General features: G+C 47.1%; 1 protein-coding gene across 1 annotated transcript in view; it reads right to left on the reverse strand.

Annotated features, from left to right (window-relative positions):
- Window positions 1–87: 87 nt before the first annotated feature.
- Window positions 88–16,381, reverse strand: part of herc1 (HECT and RLD domain containing E3 ubiquitin protein ligase family member 1) — a 45,870-nt gene continuing 29,576 nt past the window's right edge. Inside the window, exons 49-79 of the mRNA XM_067248475.1 lie at window positions 16,061–16,235; window positions 15,521–15,788; window positions 15,123–15,336; window positions 14,625–14,830; window positions 13,824–13,951; window positions 13,357–13,493; window positions 12,633–12,833; window positions 12,304–12,434; window positions 11,902–12,119; window positions 11,346–11,466; window positions 10,980–11,135; window positions 10,548–10,649; window positions 10,219–10,392; window positions 9,615–9,932; window positions 9,407–9,472; window positions 9,069–9,194; window positions 8,745–8,883; window positions 8,298–8,479; window positions 7,886–8,041; window positions 7,511–7,633; window positions 7,256–7,358; window positions 6,882–7,051; window positions 6,523–6,661; window positions 5,601–5,770; window positions 4,999–5,168; window positions 4,586–4,751; window positions 4,264–4,340; window positions 3,790–4,042; window positions 1,923–2,075; window positions 1,345–1,650; window positions 88–842 (exon numbers count right to left, since the gene is read on the reverse strand). Of these exons, the coding sequence (XP_067104576.1) occupies window positions 657–842; window positions 1,345–1,650; window positions 1,923–2,075; window positions 3,790–4,042; window positions 4,264–4,340; window positions 4,586–4,751; window positions 4,999–5,168; window positions 5,601–5,770; window positions 6,523–6,661; window positions 6,882–7,051; window positions 7,256–7,358; window positions 7,511–7,633; window positions 7,886–8,041; window positions 8,298–8,479; window positions 8,745–8,883; window positions 9,069–9,194; window positions 9,407–9,472; window positions 9,615–9,932; window positions 10,219–10,392; window positions 10,548–10,649; window positions 10,980–11,135; window positions 11,346–11,466; window positions 11,902–12,119; window positions 12,304–12,434; window positions 12,633–12,833; window positions 13,357–13,493; window positions 13,824–13,951; window positions 14,625–14,830; window positions 15,123–15,336; window positions 15,521–15,788; window positions 16,061–16,235 (5,234 nt within the window). The 3' untranslated portion in view covers window positions 88–656. The remainder of the gene's footprint in view (window positions 843–1,344; window positions 1,651–1,922; window positions 2,076–3,789; window positions 4,043–4,263; window positions 4,341–4,585; window positions 4,752–4,998; window positions 5,169–5,600; window positions 5,771–6,522; window positions 6,662–6,881; window positions 7,052–7,255; window positions 7,359–7,510; window positions 7,634–7,885; window positions 8,042–8,297; window positions 8,480–8,744; window positions 8,884–9,068; window positions 9,195–9,406; window positions 9,473–9,614; window positions 9,933–10,218; window positions 10,393–10,547; window positions 10,650–10,979; window positions 11,136–11,345; window positions 11,467–11,901; window positions 12,120–12,303; window positions 12,435–12,632; window positions 12,834–13,356; window positions 13,494–13,823; window positions 13,952–14,624; window positions 14,831–15,122; window positions 15,337–15,520; window positions 15,789–16,060; window positions 16,236–16,381) is intronic.

Here is a 16,381-nt window from a genome sequence, read left to right on the forward strand (position 1 = left end):
GCAGGAACCCTGCTAATGTTCGTCCTATCAACCTTAACTTTTATACAGTCGGTTTGGGTTTCTACCAAAGACACAACAAAAAAACAAATTTTTGAAGCCTTTATTGTGTTTTTTTCTGCTTTAGGAAACTCGGCATAGGCAATTAAAAATTAAAAGAAAATAAATATGGATATTCATGTAAAACATTTTCCTAATGAAGCATTATACATAATGTACAATATTCTTTTCCCCAGGGTTCAATGATTCTATACACATTTCCAAACAAAATAAACATACAGTACCTCCATGCTAAAAAACCTGAAAATAGGATGTGGAGCAATGAAAAAAATAACCAATAATACTCGATGCACTGCTCATGTGGATTTCTGTTCTTGAAACTGCTATAAGAAACCACAAGGTGAAATAAAATACTGAAATTGTAATGTGTCTTGTGAGTACATAAAAGAATGCATTAAATAGTGAGTGTCCGGTTCTCATGAATAAGATGCCTCTTTTGCTCAGGAGTTCCTACAATTAGGTAAAGTGATTGTGATGTACCTCTGGGTTCTTGCTGAGTGTTTATTTGCAGTCTGTGAGCAGACAGCATATACCCAGGCTCAGTCTTTCCTAGGTAAGCATGTGAGAACAATACGTGTGAATGTGTGTTTGATCGAGATTTAATAATCGGTGTCGGAGCCCTCAGCGTTGTCCACGTTGCGGGAGAGCATATAGTTGTCCATGTCGATGGAGCGGCAGTTGTTGATGGCATAGCGAAGTCTCTCAGCCATGACGATCTGGCTCGAGTAGGGAGGCAGACGCAGCTGGAAGAAACACGTCTGGGAGGTGGGCAGGCTGTCATACGGCTGGAGGAGGAAGAGCAGAGACGGTGTCAGTCTTACCTCAGCAGTCAAACACACTACCATGATAAGGTACTTTGACTCTACTGTGTTGCTGTTGCTAGGAAGCTGAAGCAATTGTGCATGAGAAATGGAAACCAAGGCTTTTTTTAAATGAAAAACCTTGCAAGCCTTGCACGCAAACACTAAACTGTAAACGCTGACAAGGGAATGCACTTATTTGGGGTTAACCATTTATGCTAAGAAGGGATGTTTGCATCTAGAAGGGTCTGAATTCAAACAACACAAAAATACTCTTTCCTATTCACAAAAGGGCATTGCTGTTGTTGAATGAAGTTGAGGACTCACAAAAACTTGTTAGGTGTTTAAAATAGGGCTTATGGATGAACAAAGCTGATAACTTATTATTAAAGCGCTCTCTTTTAAAATGATGGACGCCTACAGCTCCACACCCCAACATCAAACAAACCCCCGGCTTTGACTCCACCTCCATAGTTGACCAACTCACCCTGTCCACCTTCATAATCTGGAACCTCTGGGAGATGTCGGCCGTGTTGGCGGGCAGCCTGGAGCGCCCGGAGACGAAGCGCATGAAGAGCACACGCTCCTCGTTGGAGAACTCATCCAGGGTCTGCCAGAACCACTGCACCAGGGCATGCTGCTCATCCACCTCGCGGTAACGCACCACCTTCTTCAGCACCTCACAGCAGATCTCCGGCATGCCGCACACCATCTGCTCCAGCTGCTTGGCAGTCAGTAGGGACAACAGAGGCACGGGCACAATCCATGACATGCCCTCGCGCACCGCCGCCACCTAGAGGATGGCAATTTTGGGGCATTATTTCAGATTGCTTTGAAAGGCAAAATATTGTGAAATAGTATGGTTTGGAAGTGTTGAAAGTATGCCTAGATAACATCTTTCCATTGTAATTTTGTTGACCGTAGAAATGATGCATCAGTAAACAGAATGTCTACCTAAGAATTTCTCAATTAAACCTTTATTTCTGTTTTTTAATAGCAGTTACACCCCATGTTCACCAGCTAGTAGATCACCATTCTATGAGAGCAGCGCTGTACAGAACTTACTTGTCGATCAATCTCGTGCAGTCTGTACTCTATGGCCCTGTCCACGTACTCCTTCCTGTTAGAGAAGGTGAGTGGGATGCTGTTTCCTCCTGGGATGATGGGCACCATCTTGCCGTCAGCACTTTGACCCACAAAGGAATCCAGAGGAATCATCTGGGGAGGAAAACACAAATCAGGGTTGAGTCAGTACATCCACAAATCACTAAGCCTAGAGGTCACTACAAAGTTGTTGTATAGCTGGGATTTGATTCATTATTTTTTACATACTCAAATCAAATGAAAATATATACACGTATATCTTGCACAAGGTATTTGTTACTGAGCATGGATAACAATACATTTCCCGGTTGACTTTTTTTCCGGGGTTTGAATGCTCTGACCATCAAATAAGATTAACAAATTACGTTATTTTTAAGAAAGACATGGATTAATTTAATTCTTCGAAACAGACCCGAAATCTAAGAGACTACATGTCTCAGAGCAGTGAATTCACAGTCAGCAGTGTTTCCCCTACCATTATATTAGGGGGGCGCCCCACAACCCCCCCCCCCCCAACAGCACATCCCATTTTTTTAAGGTTACCTTTTCTATAAAACAGGTATATAGCTTGCTCTTTTATTAAACAAACTAAATGGCCTTATGTTTTTTATCTTATTTACACGACGGCATGTCATTTCTGTCTCTACATGGTCGCCGTCGCCCCCTCCCACCCCCCCCCCCCCCACCCCAAAGCTGTAAACCTAGGGGAAACACTGGTCAGCTATATATGTTGCGGCCATTTTCTAAAACCCTCCCACACAACACAGCCAGGAGAGAAGAAGTGGCACGAGGTAACCATCTCCCATCCTCTCCACACAGACAACAATGCCAGAGCAACAGATGCAGCCCTTTCCTGTCCATCCCTCTCTCTCTCCCTTCCCCTGGCTGAGTTGGCCATAGGGGTATGGCCCAGGGCCAGGCCCCCGGATCCCTTCACAAGGCTGGGATTGAGGCCAAGCCCCCCCCCCCCCCTCATTCAGGATATGCTGCATCGACAGAGGCTGTGGTATTCACTGTCGGGTACAGTGCTGGGGTTGTGTGAGGATGTTTGCATAGAGGAGGTGGAGGGGGCTTTTTGGGACTGACTGGCTTCCTTTGCGTAAGCCCTGGTTCTGTAGGGGAGCCATGATGGTGCGGGGGAGTTTGTGTGAGGTAGTGTGACTGTGTGTGTGCCTGTGGGAGGTGCTTGTGTGAGAGTGCATGGATGTGTGTACATTTGTGTATGCGATTCGAGCTAGGCGGGCTGGTTATCGTATCAATAACAATCATGTCCAAAAAAGGAGAGAGGAGAGGGGTTTATCAGAGCAAAGTGCAGAACATGGTGTTCCAAGGTTTATAGTCAAATTCAGACATCTAGTCAAAGGCCTGTGCTTACAAAGTCACAGACTGTAATTCAATCAGATCCGCTCAACAGTTTTGAGGATGGAAAATGGTGGCCACAGTCAGAGGAATTTTAAACCGTAAAATGGCTGAGTTCTAGTAGTAGACTGGGACTAGAGCTGCAGTCTTTAAATAAGTACAGAGAAAAAGAGTACTTTGAAGAAAAACTTGGTATAACAATACAACAGTGCTGGATTTCTTACCAACTAGTTGTAATTCAACCAAAGCACCTCTTTCCGAGGGCGTTAACTGTGTCATGCAGTACCTGCAGTATATCAAATCTTTCTACGTCACAACCTGCTATCTTCTAAAAAATTGCCGGAAGACCCATCCTTAAATCACTCTGCCCATAATCTCCTAGATAAACGATGTAATTCCTCCAGAATTAAAGAATGTGCAAAGATGGCAAAGTTGCAAAGTATTTGTTTTGGTCCCGCCCACAACCCACCTCATGGAAATTGTCCTCGGTGATGCCGCTGTCTTCAATGTGAAGAATGCTGTTGAGCGTCTGCACGTAGAGCAGGTCCACCTCCTCCAAGTCCTCCAGCAGCAGGGGGATGCAGCACAGTTGCTTCCACACCAGCGGGGCCAGGTGCAGGTCCAGGGGCTTCTTGGTGCGGATCGCCACGCCCATCAGGATTCCCAGGAACTTGAACTGGAGCAGATGCTCGTCCAGGCAGGCTGACGGGTTCAGCAGGAACCTGGGGAGGGAAAGGACATGAGCTGGTTGGTTAATTCATAAATGGTAATTGACTACACTTTATTTAGTTTTTATGTGGAAGTCAATTCTACACCTTGTATTTTCTGTTTCACTTGGCCAACCAAAATGGAGTGTTTCTCAACGGTCATGTGTCAAAGGGGTTTAGGTCATTTCCTTCAGTGTTTTAATGTTTTAGACCTTTGGTGGATGTTTGCTCCTCACCTGTCTCTGTTGTAGCCCACCTCTGCTGTGGAGTTTGGGGAAGGGATAAGGAGGTCCACCACACCAGTCTCCAGCTCCTACACACACACACACACACACACAAAGGGGAAAGGAAAATACACACACACATACGTCAGCTCACAGGACATCCTATACACAGCTGATTAATATTAACAAACGTATCCAACACAGGCTTCAAAATCACTGCCCAAAAGAGTCTATACCATTACTGATCAGTGAAGTATTTCTCAAATTTTTTTTTTCCAAACCCACCAGACTCTTTAGAGAGTGTAGTTCGGTGGGTTCGATCGGTGAGCGTTACCTGGCACATCTCAGTGATGGTGTCGTCAAAGACGCCCCCGGCATCGTCGGCCCCCTCTCCCACCAGCTTCACCTTCCAGGCCCGCGAAGGCAGCCGCAAGTCAGAGGCGTTCAGCTTCACCACCTGCCGGGCGATCTGCACAAAGATGGGCTTGCACTTGCGCCCTCTGGAGATAGAGAGAGAGCGGGAGAAGGAAGGGCAAACACGCAAATCGGTTGGTGTCACAATCGTGAGGTCACTGCTGTTAAGATTTGAACAAATTAATCACTCAGACAAATGCAGAATTCTACTTACTCCTTAGAAAACCTTTGAAATGTCAACACATTTATTTGTGTTAATGTTTCTGCACACAAACACATTTAGTTTTGTCATATGCTTGGCCACTCTACATGGACACATGGGGAGCTACTGACCGTGTGGAGATCCTCTTGACGGTAATCTGAGGCCCGTAGTTCTTGCCCTGGACCATGGTCTTCCCTATGGAGCGGACCATGGGCAGGGTGTACACCCTGGGAGCCAGCAGGGGCCTCAGCTGGCCCTGGACGATCCCCCACGTACCAGCATTGTAATGAGAGGTGCAGCTCTGGAACCCAAACGGTATTCAGGTAAGAGGAGTTCAAAGAGTGCATCTTGGTGAGTACGTGTCATTTCTGCAAGAGATCTGTGGCCGGTGGGCGTGTGTGCTGGTGAATGCACTGCAATGTTGGCACGAGATATGTTACTGAGGTGTGTTTGTGTATTTATGTTCGTAAGGGACGCGTGACTGATGTATAAAGTATGGTGTGTGTGTACAGTACCTGGTGTGTGTACAGTATGGTGTGTGTACAGTAAGGTGTGTGTACAGTAAGGTGTGTGTACAGTATGGTGTGTGTGTACAGTATGGTGTGTGTGTACAGTACCTGGTGTGTGTACAGCTGGTGTGTGTACAGTATGGTGTGTGTGTACAGTACCTGGTGTGTGTACAGCTGGTGTGTGTACAGTATGGTGTGTGTACAGTATGGTGTGTGTACAGTACCTGGTTGTTGGGGCTGAGGTTGAGCAGTCTCCAGGAGGAGTACATGAGGTCAGAGAAGTGGTAGAGCAGCCTGAGCCTGGCCCTCACCGCCTCCATGCTGACCTCCTTCAGACAGCTGTACTGGGGGGGCACAGACACAGGCAGGCCCAGCTGCAGGGGCACTGAGGAGCCTGTGGGACACCCACATGAGGAGGATGATTATGTCACATTGTCACACAGACCCTTTTAACGAAGCAAGGAAGGAAAAAGCCTCTGGGCCATTTCTCTTACATCAAGTTTCCTTTCCTTGGGGTTCAACAACAACCACGATATCCTATTTCACAACAAGCTACATGTTTCTCTATTTGCTGTAGCATTCACTTAAGTCAGTGTCTGGAAACTAGACACCTATTATATAGCAGCTCACTTCATACAGAACACAGTACAATAGACACTCAGTCAATTAAATCTGGCACCGTAAGTGTGTGTTTATAGTTGGCGCAGGGAACGGGTTAAGCGTGTGCATACTGTACAATACTGTATATAGTGTGTCTGTCTGCGAAGGGCCTTAAGTACTGTATGTGAGCATGCGTGTGTACAGTGAACGTGTGGGTTTGTGTACATTTATGGGCATATAGCTGGAGGGACAATGTCGTGTGTGGAATACAATATGTGTATATACTACTGAGAGAGAGCGAGAGAAAGAGAGAATAAGAATGAGTATTTCAGTGTGCGTGTGTGTGCATGTACATACATGGGTATGCATACATGCATATGTGTGAGCATGTGTCTACATGTTTATACAGTATGAGTGTTTTTATATGTGCATGTATATTTGTGTGTTTGTACTGTATATTGGTGCATTTATGTCTGAGTATGTGTGTGAGTGTGTGTGAGTGACTGTCTGTGAGTCTGTGTGAGTGTGTGAGTCTGTGAGTGTCACCTGGAGCCCTGGGGGGAACCGACGGAGCGGTCCAGGCTGCGCTGTGGCAGCGGCCAGCAGAGATCTGATGGATGTTCTTGCCCTGCAGGGCACTTGCCAGGGTAGGCTCCCTCACATGGTTGGTGTGACCAAGACCCAACTGGAACACACACACACACCGAAGTATAGTACAGTACTGTTACCACACATTAGCTATCAGTGCAGAAGACATAGTATGGTATGGCCATTTATTGTCAAAAGCCGCAACAACAAAATATTTGGCAAAACTGTGAAGGGCATAAAGATTCACATTTTGCAGGTTGTGTATGCCTATACTGTAGTTGTGTATCTGGCTGTGTGTGTGTGTGTCTGGTTGTTACCTGTCCCTCTGAGTTGCTGCCCCAGGTGTAGACGTCTCCTGTGGAGGAGAGCACCAGTGTGTGTTCGGCGCCAACGGCGATGTCCTCGATGAAGACCCCCGACAGAGCCGGCACCTGCTGGGGGCGATTGTGGTTCCGTGCCCACCCCTCGGGCAACCCAATCAGGCGGTCTTAAAATAGAAAACAATAAGCTATGACTGATAAGACATATTTGGGTGGTAAAAACACGAGATTCATTTGGGTATGAAAGAAAAAATATAAACATTTATATAATTTCCGAGACTACTGGAAAGTTTAGAAGTATAAAATTATTCAAAATATGTATACATGTCATTTTTGGTCTGCAGATTTAGTTAAATCATCTAATAAAATACCTTGGCCGAACGTAAACACATTTCCATCTTTGGTAAGGGCTACAGAGAACTGTGTTCCACAGGCCACTTTTCTGATGCCGATTCCACAGAGGACATCCACCTTCTGTGACACACATGCACACACAAACAAACAGAGAGAGAGAGAAAGTTAAAATGCAAGCCTTGCTATGACTGAACCTCAGCAGCTGTAGAGTTGTAAAACGTTTTTAGGGAAAATAATGCAGAGGTCCAGGCGTCTCGGTCAGTGGTGCAAACCTGAGGTGACGACTTGGCTGTAGAATTCCCCAGACCCAGTTTTCCGTAATCCCCATCTCCAAAGGCCCACACCATCATGCCATCTGCAGAGACTGCTAAGGTGTGATTTAGGCCGCACGCCACCTGTGATGAGAAGACATAATTCCCCAAGTTAAACCAATATGTTTAAGGTGACTTACGGGTAGATCGGTTATTTAATTCAGTAAAGATAGTGTTTGCGAGGCTTTATTAAGTGGTAATAATGAATATGTACCTTCAATTATATAATGTTTTCTATTTAAATGGATCTCAAAGCTTAAGTGGTATCTGCAGTGATTTCCATGACCACAGAGGCATGGTGTAGCCCCGGGCGACAGGCTGTGATTCTCTCTTTACCTGTCCAACTTGGTAGCCCTCCAGGGCAGTGACCTTCTCTGGGAGCTTCTTGTTGGAGGTGTTGCCCAGACCCAGCCTGCCGTAGTCTCCGTTGCCGAAAGAGAATAGCTTTCCGTCTGCAGTAACCACAGCCGAGTGTTTGAACCCACAGGACATCTGGGATAAAGACAAAGATGATGGTAAAAATAAATGAATGATGATAACTTTAACAAATGGTTTAGTGTGGCTTTGCTGAACCAGACAATGTTGTTGTAGGTTTAAATGTGGGCAGTAGGTATGTATTAACTTAATGTCATATAATGTATATCTTCTGCCATGTTATAGCACTTACTTAGTCTTAACTTTGAATATTTTGTCATCTATGTATATCTATATGTACTGTATATATCTATAAGGAGGTGAAACTGCGTACCTGGACGACCTCCTCCCCCTGCAGGGCCTCGATCTGTCTGGGTCGCCGTTGGCGGTCGCTGTTCCCATGGCCTAGCTTGCCGTAGTCTCCATCGCCCCAGCTGAACACCTCGCCGCTCTCGGTCAGGGCCATGGAGTGGCCGTCACTGCCACAGGACGTCACCAGCTGCGTCACAACGAAGCCTGAGAAGGACAGGAACGACGCGAAGGGGTGAAAAGACAGACAGGCGATGACGATCCTCAAATGTTGATACAGTGTAGCATCTATAACCAACCAGCTATTATTTATCATATGAAAAAATAAATGACTGGTGGGAATCAATAACCCAGACTAAGTTTTCATCCCATCCCATCCATTCTATCTTATTTCAAATTTTTTGATAACCTAAATGCTTTATCTTGATCTGCTCCCGCTAGTATCAAACTCCATTCCTCAGCAGTCCAGTACCTTGCAGGGCTGAGATGACAGTGAGCACGTGCAGGTCGTCTGAGTTGCCCTGCCCTAGGCGGCCATAGCTGCCCTCTCCACAGGCCAACACTGTCCCATTGGCCTGGATGACAAAGGTGCAGTTCTGACCACACACCACCTTAGAAGAAGATGGATGGGTGGGTAGTGTTTGGAGGTGGGGAGGAATATAGAAAAGGGGAGGGAAACATTTTCACAAACCTACACAATCTTCATACCCTGACCAGAGCCGTAAATTGGGAACAAAAGCCATACCATAGCAGGGATATGAATGTATTCACACATGCTGGTGTGTCTTGTGTGTACCTGTTGTGCCTGAGAGAAAGATGGAGCCGTGGTTGGCACCAAGATGTTTCTGCCTGCCTCTGCCAGCTGGCCATGGCGCCCAGCTCCCCACAGAAACACGTCACACTTCCCTCCCAAGTGCCAGTCCTTGTTGCCATGCAACAAACAAACAAGTACACAAGAGGTCAACAATGACATTGTCTCCCTCCCTGTCAAGGAATGGGCTACAGCCATTACATGAGCTTAAAATGCCATTGCATAAGCAGAAAATTCCATTCCAAAATCAATTCAAAAGAATTTAACAAAAAAAAACTAAATAAAAAAATACAATGTTAAACAATAAGTCCTTTATAGCTCACCTCTGGTCTGAATGTGGCCCAAGACATGATCTGCTCATCCAAACCAGATACCCATTTACTGTTATCCTGTGAAGAGAGGACAATAAAATGACCATACATAGTACCACACAGACACACCATTCCCCCAGTGTGCACCCCACCAAGCACAATTACAGATGGTTAACATAGTGTCTGCGGGGGACTAGGAAGGGTTTACAGCAACACTCACCATGAGCAGGGCCATCTCCTCCTTGGGCACGGGCTCCAGGTCAGGCACAGCAAAGGAGTCGGGGAAGGTGGCACCGCGTGCAAGCGCCTCCGCTGCCTTCACCGTGGTGGAGAAGCAGTCCAGCCACGCCCACTCAGTGGAGCTCCAGCTAGCAGCGGAAGAGGAGGAGGTGGTGCCAGGCTCGGGGGGGCAGCGGCGCAGGTGGGGGGGCACGGGGGCTCGGCACAGGAGCTGGTCCAGGTGGAGCCCCACGGCCAGTGAGGCCAGGCACTGCATATAGGGGCTGTGGACCAGCTGCTCCCCGCACACCACATGGGGCTAGGGGGGACAGAGGAGAGAGAGACAGAGAAAGCGAGAGAGAGAGAGAGAGAGAGAGAGAGAGAGAGAGAGAGAGAGAGAGAGAGAGAGGGGCAGAGAGAAAGAGAGATTAGATTTGGAAGTGGGTATTGGTCCCAGGTATGGCAGCAGTGTCACACAACTACAAACTGGTGAGAAAGAAAAGTTATTTCTCCTGTAAAATAGAGTCTTCGTGCATCATGTTGTATGATACAGGAATTGAGTATAAGCCATTTGATCTGGTTACAAAAAAATAAGTAACCCCTACCTTCTCATAGGTGTATTGTTCCTGAAGCATAATTGGAAGACCCTCCAGAAAGGCCCTCATGCAGGGTGCCATGTTCAATCCCACAACCCCCTGCTTCTTGAGGGAGGTCCGACAGGTGGCCAGCACATGGTTGGAAGAAACGAAGTCTGTGGTGCAGTTTACCACCAGCACATCCTGACAAAGAGGAAGAAGAATTACTCTTAATAAGCTGTAAAGCTATGGCTTTTAAAAGACTGTAAACACTCTTTATGTTTAAACTGAATAGACATGCGAGAGGTCAGAGGTAGTCATTTTCAGTTCGTATAAGGTTAGTTAGTGAGCTGGCTCACCTTTGACCTATTGGAGCAGATGGCGACGCCCACATCTGGGATCCAGACCATGTTCTGGATGGCTCCGGAACCGGCTACTATTGTCTGGAGCACTGAGCCATCCTGTCCCACACACACACACACACACACACACAGATGTAAACACTCACAGTCAATGACGTGACTGAGAATGTATTTTGTTGCACTGTAAACAGAAGCACTCTCAAAAAGTAGTTTTATGTTTATTTAGTGACTAGTTAAAAAAATCAGAGTATTTCTTCTTGTTTTCACACATTCAGCAATCTGTATAAATGTTGTAAAAAAGTACATCTACAAAGTATTGTAGCTCTAGGTGTGTCTCCACCTTGTGTGTGTGCAGCAAATGTGTGTGTGATTATTGTAGACATATGCTATAAATGTGTGTGCGGAAAGTGTGTGTGTGTGTGTAATCACCCGTAGCGACCAGATGTTCATGAGGCCGCCCACCCCTCCAGATGCCAGCGCCAGACCGTCGGGGCTGAAGGCCAGGGTCCTGACCGGGGTGATGTGACCTTTCAGCTGGAACACACACACCACGCCCTCTGAGCCCCTGGACCGCCTGGAGCACTGCTGTGGAGAGGAACACACAGACAGGTGGGCGTGGAGAAGACGTCTGCGGTTTAGGAATTGTTTATGACGTTACAGAACCAGAAATGTCGCTTTTCAAGGGGATCAGGGCTTGAGGAAAGGAAACCGGCGGTTCGTGCTCCTAACCCATGTCCTGGCAAACACTGAAGTGTGTGTGCATGAGTGGGTGAGGGGTGGGTTCTGCTTCAGTACCTTGAGTTTGGCTTTTGGTTCGTTCTCCCAACATCCTTCAGAGCCGGAAGAGGAGAATTCTGGGAAGCTGGAGGCGTCTTGAGGTACAGTCCAGACTGAGACTAGACCGTTCTGGCAACATCTGAAACCCACACAAACATACAATTTAATACAAAATAGTTTTTCTATGGAATTGTATCTGGTCTGGCTCAAAGGTTGAACTGGAGTCAGCATTATGTCAGTGTTGGCAAAAGACTGACCTTGCTCTATAAATTGGGTGTTAAGAGTGGAGTAAACAACGCAAAGTTAAAACTTTCTGTAATTTCACATTTCACACTTTCCATAAACTTCAATCAAAAATGTTAATTCAGGCACACATACTAGTCTTCTAAACCCCCTTTTTTATTTTCTCAGATTTCACCATATAATTAATGTTTTTGGTCGAATGAGGATGTTCTTTTATCAAACTGTCATGACGTGTCTTGACATGGCAAAACAGAACACAATACACAGTGAATAGTGGTATACTGTTCAAAAGCTGTACAAGACTGAAGTAGATGGTGGTGGGTGTACGTACGTGGCCAGCATGCTGCAGGGTTTGGAGCCGTGGCCAGGAAGGCTGCACCAGGCCAGGCCGTTGACCAGCGCAGGGTGGGGGAGGCTCTGCAGACAGCGCCAGCCAGACCCAGACCCGGTGCCCGAGCTCTGACTGGCCCACAGCTTCACAGTCTCCTCTTTGGCACAGGTCAGCAGCAGCTGCCCACTAGGGTCCCACTTCATACTGGTGATGGACTCCTGGAATATATGAGGTAATGGCTTTTAGGGCTTCGGTTGGTTGGCCTTTTGGCAAGAAGTTGAAAGTAGCGTTCAACAGACATTGTTGAAATCAGTGACTATTAGGGTCATGGATAGGAAGGAGTTAGACCTTGATAAAAATGATGGTGATTAAAACAATAAATCATTGGGTCACTAAGTTTACCTTATGTGCATCAATAACCATAATAGCTCCTTTTTCCAGAGGCTCTTTGGTTCCAATTAGCAGCTTCCCGTCGGCATAGCCCACAGCATAGGGCTTGTCCTCACTGTACCAGGCTATATGCATCACAGCCACTGGAGAAGAATAGAAAGATGTTCATGCACGTGTACCAAGGTCACGCAATCCTTACTGCTAGGACTTACGGGTCAGGGGAAAAAAAACACGTGCACACACACATCTCTCTCTTATGCACACGGAATGACACACATCTCCCCCTACATACACACACACACACGCTCCCATTTATACACACGCACAACACAGCCACTCACCATCCTTCCTGTAGCAGTGCTCCAGCTCAGTGCGGTGCATCGTGGAGGAATCCAGCACCTCAATGAGGCCCAGGGAACCGTCCATGCGGCCCACCAGCAGCAGGTCTCTGGGCTCGCCGCTCCACAGGGACACGGCCTCGCCCTCCGGCCACGCCAGGGCCGACACCCAGTGGGGCTGCACGTCCAGAAGGCCCTTCCCCCCTGTGACAGATGACCAAACCAAGAGACACAAAGTCAAAAGGGATTTTTATTCTTTAGCTCTGAAGAGTTGGCGCTTCGCAAAAGGGTATTGTTTCATAGACACGTGCTGTGGTAGAGTTTGAAGCGTGCTTGATGATCATAAAAATTCAACAAGAATTTCATTGTTGTCTTGCACACAGGAGGCTATTGAACATGTCCAAGGACAGATGGTGTTGGCTGCAGGGCGTTTGGATGCTGGGTATGATTGGGAGGTTTGCCCAGCCCTGAGGCTCATGAATTGTTAATGCATGATATGAAATCTTAATACCTTTCCATTCACATAAGACCTCACACTGCTAACAATCTGATGCCAGTTAGCTTAGTAAAAATAGAGGGTACGGTTTTTGCGCTGTTAGAAGTAAAAAGTTTCTCAATCCACTCAATATGGTCTTGGCATTTGGCGTCCAATGCCAAATCGGCAGTATAATGCCTTAATGTGAGAGCGAGGGTGTACCATTTGGTCCTGTGGTTTTGAAAGCCTTACCGTTGACTTGCCAGATGTTGACCATTTTCTCCATGGCAGCAGCAAGATATTGGCCGGTGACACTCCAGGCCACAGGAGAAAGACTGGGGTCGCCAGGAGAGCCCAGGTTAGCCATGCCATCCTCAGAAGAACTCTCGCTGGTGACAGAAAAACTCAAAATAAACGGAAAGGTGGCAGAGAGGCAAGAAAGGAAGAGATGACACCCACACAGAACATTCCTAGAGGACAGATCCAGTAACATGTAGTGAGAGACAAAACAACCTTGAAGAAACATAACATCCAGTACAAGAGGAGAGAGCACCCACACCCACGGCAGAGACATCAACAAAACTATAATGATGTGTGTGGGTGAAAAGGAGAGGGGTTGATGGGGAAACAGACAGGCTGTGGTGGAACACGTAGTCATGTGTGTAGGAGCTCTAAGAAGAAGGCCCTCAGGTTTGATGCCTGGCAACATGAGCGCTTACGTTTTATTGAAGATGCAGGTCTGCTGAAGGGTGTACTGGTTTTTGGTCACATTCCACATTCTGACTGTTCCATCATTTCCACTTGTGGCCAACAGGCCTTTTTTACTGCACCAACTGCACGTGATAACCTGATATGAAAAAATATAAAAAACGTGATAAAAATATTTTCCCCAAAAGCATAGATTTATAAAACATAGCTGCTGATTACATGCAACTTCTGAAGTTCAGATCCTGTCTGAAGTTTTTCTTTAGACCCTCACCCCGGGGGTTAGCCAGCTGTGGATGAAGACACTGTCAGTGCTCATGAGTCTGAAGGACACTCGACAATGCTCTCTCCCAAGGGTGAGGCCAGACTCATTTAAGCATTAACAGATGGACAGTTGCTCCGGAGGCAACATTTCATTAATGAAAGGAGTGTGTTCCAGATTGGGTATGAATGAAAAGATAGTATCCTCCCAAGAAGCAGGAGACAAAATGTCAAGGATGGATGAGGCTACTCAACTGTCGGGTTTTATGTTCAAGGGGGGTGTTACAGAAAGGGTTGGATAACCTTGAGACAGATAGAAAACACTTCTTTCTTCAAGGTTCTCTAGCCACCCTGCCCTAACAGCAACTAGCTACGCTGTACTTGTACCTCATTAGTAGACACATTACAGACTTGTTTTGAATATATATATATATCGACCTATAGAAATAGCAACATCACTTACACTTCATTAACAAGTATGGTGGCTCTGGAGAAGCCATTTTAAAAGTTTGTAAAAGAAAGTTAATCCTCCGAATGCCCCACCCCCTACTCACCCTGCTCTGGTGGGCCTCCAGCTTGACCATGGAGCACTTGCGCAGGTCCCCTGCCATGTCGGCGAAGGTCTGTGGGCGGCTCTGGTTGTCACGGTCGTGTGCGGCCAGTGTGCGGACCAGCTGCTGAGCTGCCCACTGGCGGTGCTGTGAGGAGAGCCTGGAGGACAGGCAGCAGGCCGCCAGGGCGTTGGCCAGCTCCAGAGCTCCTACAGCGGAGGGGTTATAGGAAGGATGGGCATACAAATGCGCAATTAGACCTGCTTGAGTGAAAACAAGGTGACAAGGATGCCCGGTGAGAGAGAGAGAGAAAAACGAGGGGGAAAGAGACAGAAATATAAATCATAGTAAAAGCATAAAACGGCAAAGGCAACAATGGGAGTGTCAATACAGTGATGAGATGGCAAGTCATGTTTTAATTAGAAGAATTGATGTCCCAATCATAGAGCACATAAAATGACAAAGACTATCATAATGTGAGCCACCATCAATACTACAAACCTCTTTTCTCAATGTCTGCCTTGTCATAGTTTGGTCTCAGTCTCGCCCCTTTGTCAGCCAGGAGGGCCACTAAAGCTTGGGTGACCACAAAGTTAGGTGAGGTCACAAGCTTGTTCTCCTCTGCCACCCCCCGCAGGAAGCTGGGAAGGAACTTTCTTTGGATGGGGTCATCCACTGTGGTCAGGTTCATCCCTGTGGCGGCAGCGATCAGGTTCTAAACACGAATGAACACGCATACGGTTCATTTATAGACGACAGAAAGACTTGTCAAGACTTGCCTCCGTTGGTGCTATGAATTTGATTAGATTATTTTTATTCACGGGAGTTTAGTTCCAAATTCTATACCAAAAAGTTGGACCAAAAGTTTTTCTACTGATGGTGCGTTTCGATAATGTTACCTGAGTGCAGAGCTGAACCAGAAGCTTGGCAGCGTTGGGGCTGTTGGAGGCCAAGCAGCCCACAGCTGTGCTGAGGTAAGCCAGGCATGAAATGGGCTTGCTGGCCTTAGTGGCCCCGCGCGGGCGCTCCAGACCCCCGCTTCCCGACGCGGGGCTGGTGGATAGACCGGCTCTGCCCGCCGCAGCCAGGCACATGAGTCTGACCAGGGTCCTGATGTCGGTCAGGCCCAGAGACTCCAGACCGGCTGCTAGGCTGCAGCTGGAACCACTGAGACACACAGAGACACACTTCTAAATCACTGCATGCACAGATTCCTATAATTACACCCACTTGACTGTTTCATCAGTAAATGCGAGGGAGATTTCACTCCCATAAGAGCTGCACATTGAACCCACACATTCACCGCCTCCTGACTGTGACTAACGTCTCTCGAACAGTAAACTTCAGTGAACAGAAATCAAGTATATCAAACCATGAGTTTGATACAGTGTTTTATGCTAACGTGGTTTGTTCTGTAGCATAACAGTGTTTTCTTCTACCTGACGGAGAGGAGGGAGAGGGCTCTCATGACCATGGTCCTGGCCAGGAGCACCTGGGCTGCAGACGTCACCCTCCTCAGGGCCATGACACGGTCGTGGGGGTTCTGCAGGGCGGCCGCCTGCTCGCCCAAGGTCACCCGGCCCGACGAGCCCTTTTCCACTGAGCCGTGATATCCTGCACACACACATTCAAATACACGCTTAAATAAATACATTTCGACAAACACACATCTACCGATCCACTCCATGCCTCAATGCAACTAACTAAACTAAAAACAGGTCTTTGAACGGTACACAATGACTGTCTGACAACAGGAATAG

The sequence above is a fragment of the Osmerus mordax genome, chromosome 13, assembly GCF_038355195.1.
Source record: "Osmerus mordax isolate fOsmMor3 chromosome 13, fOsmMor3.pri, whole genome shotgun sequence".
NCBI classification, from domain to species: Eukaryota; Metazoa; Chordata; class Actinopteri; order Osmeriformes; family Osmeridae; genus Osmerus; species Osmerus mordax.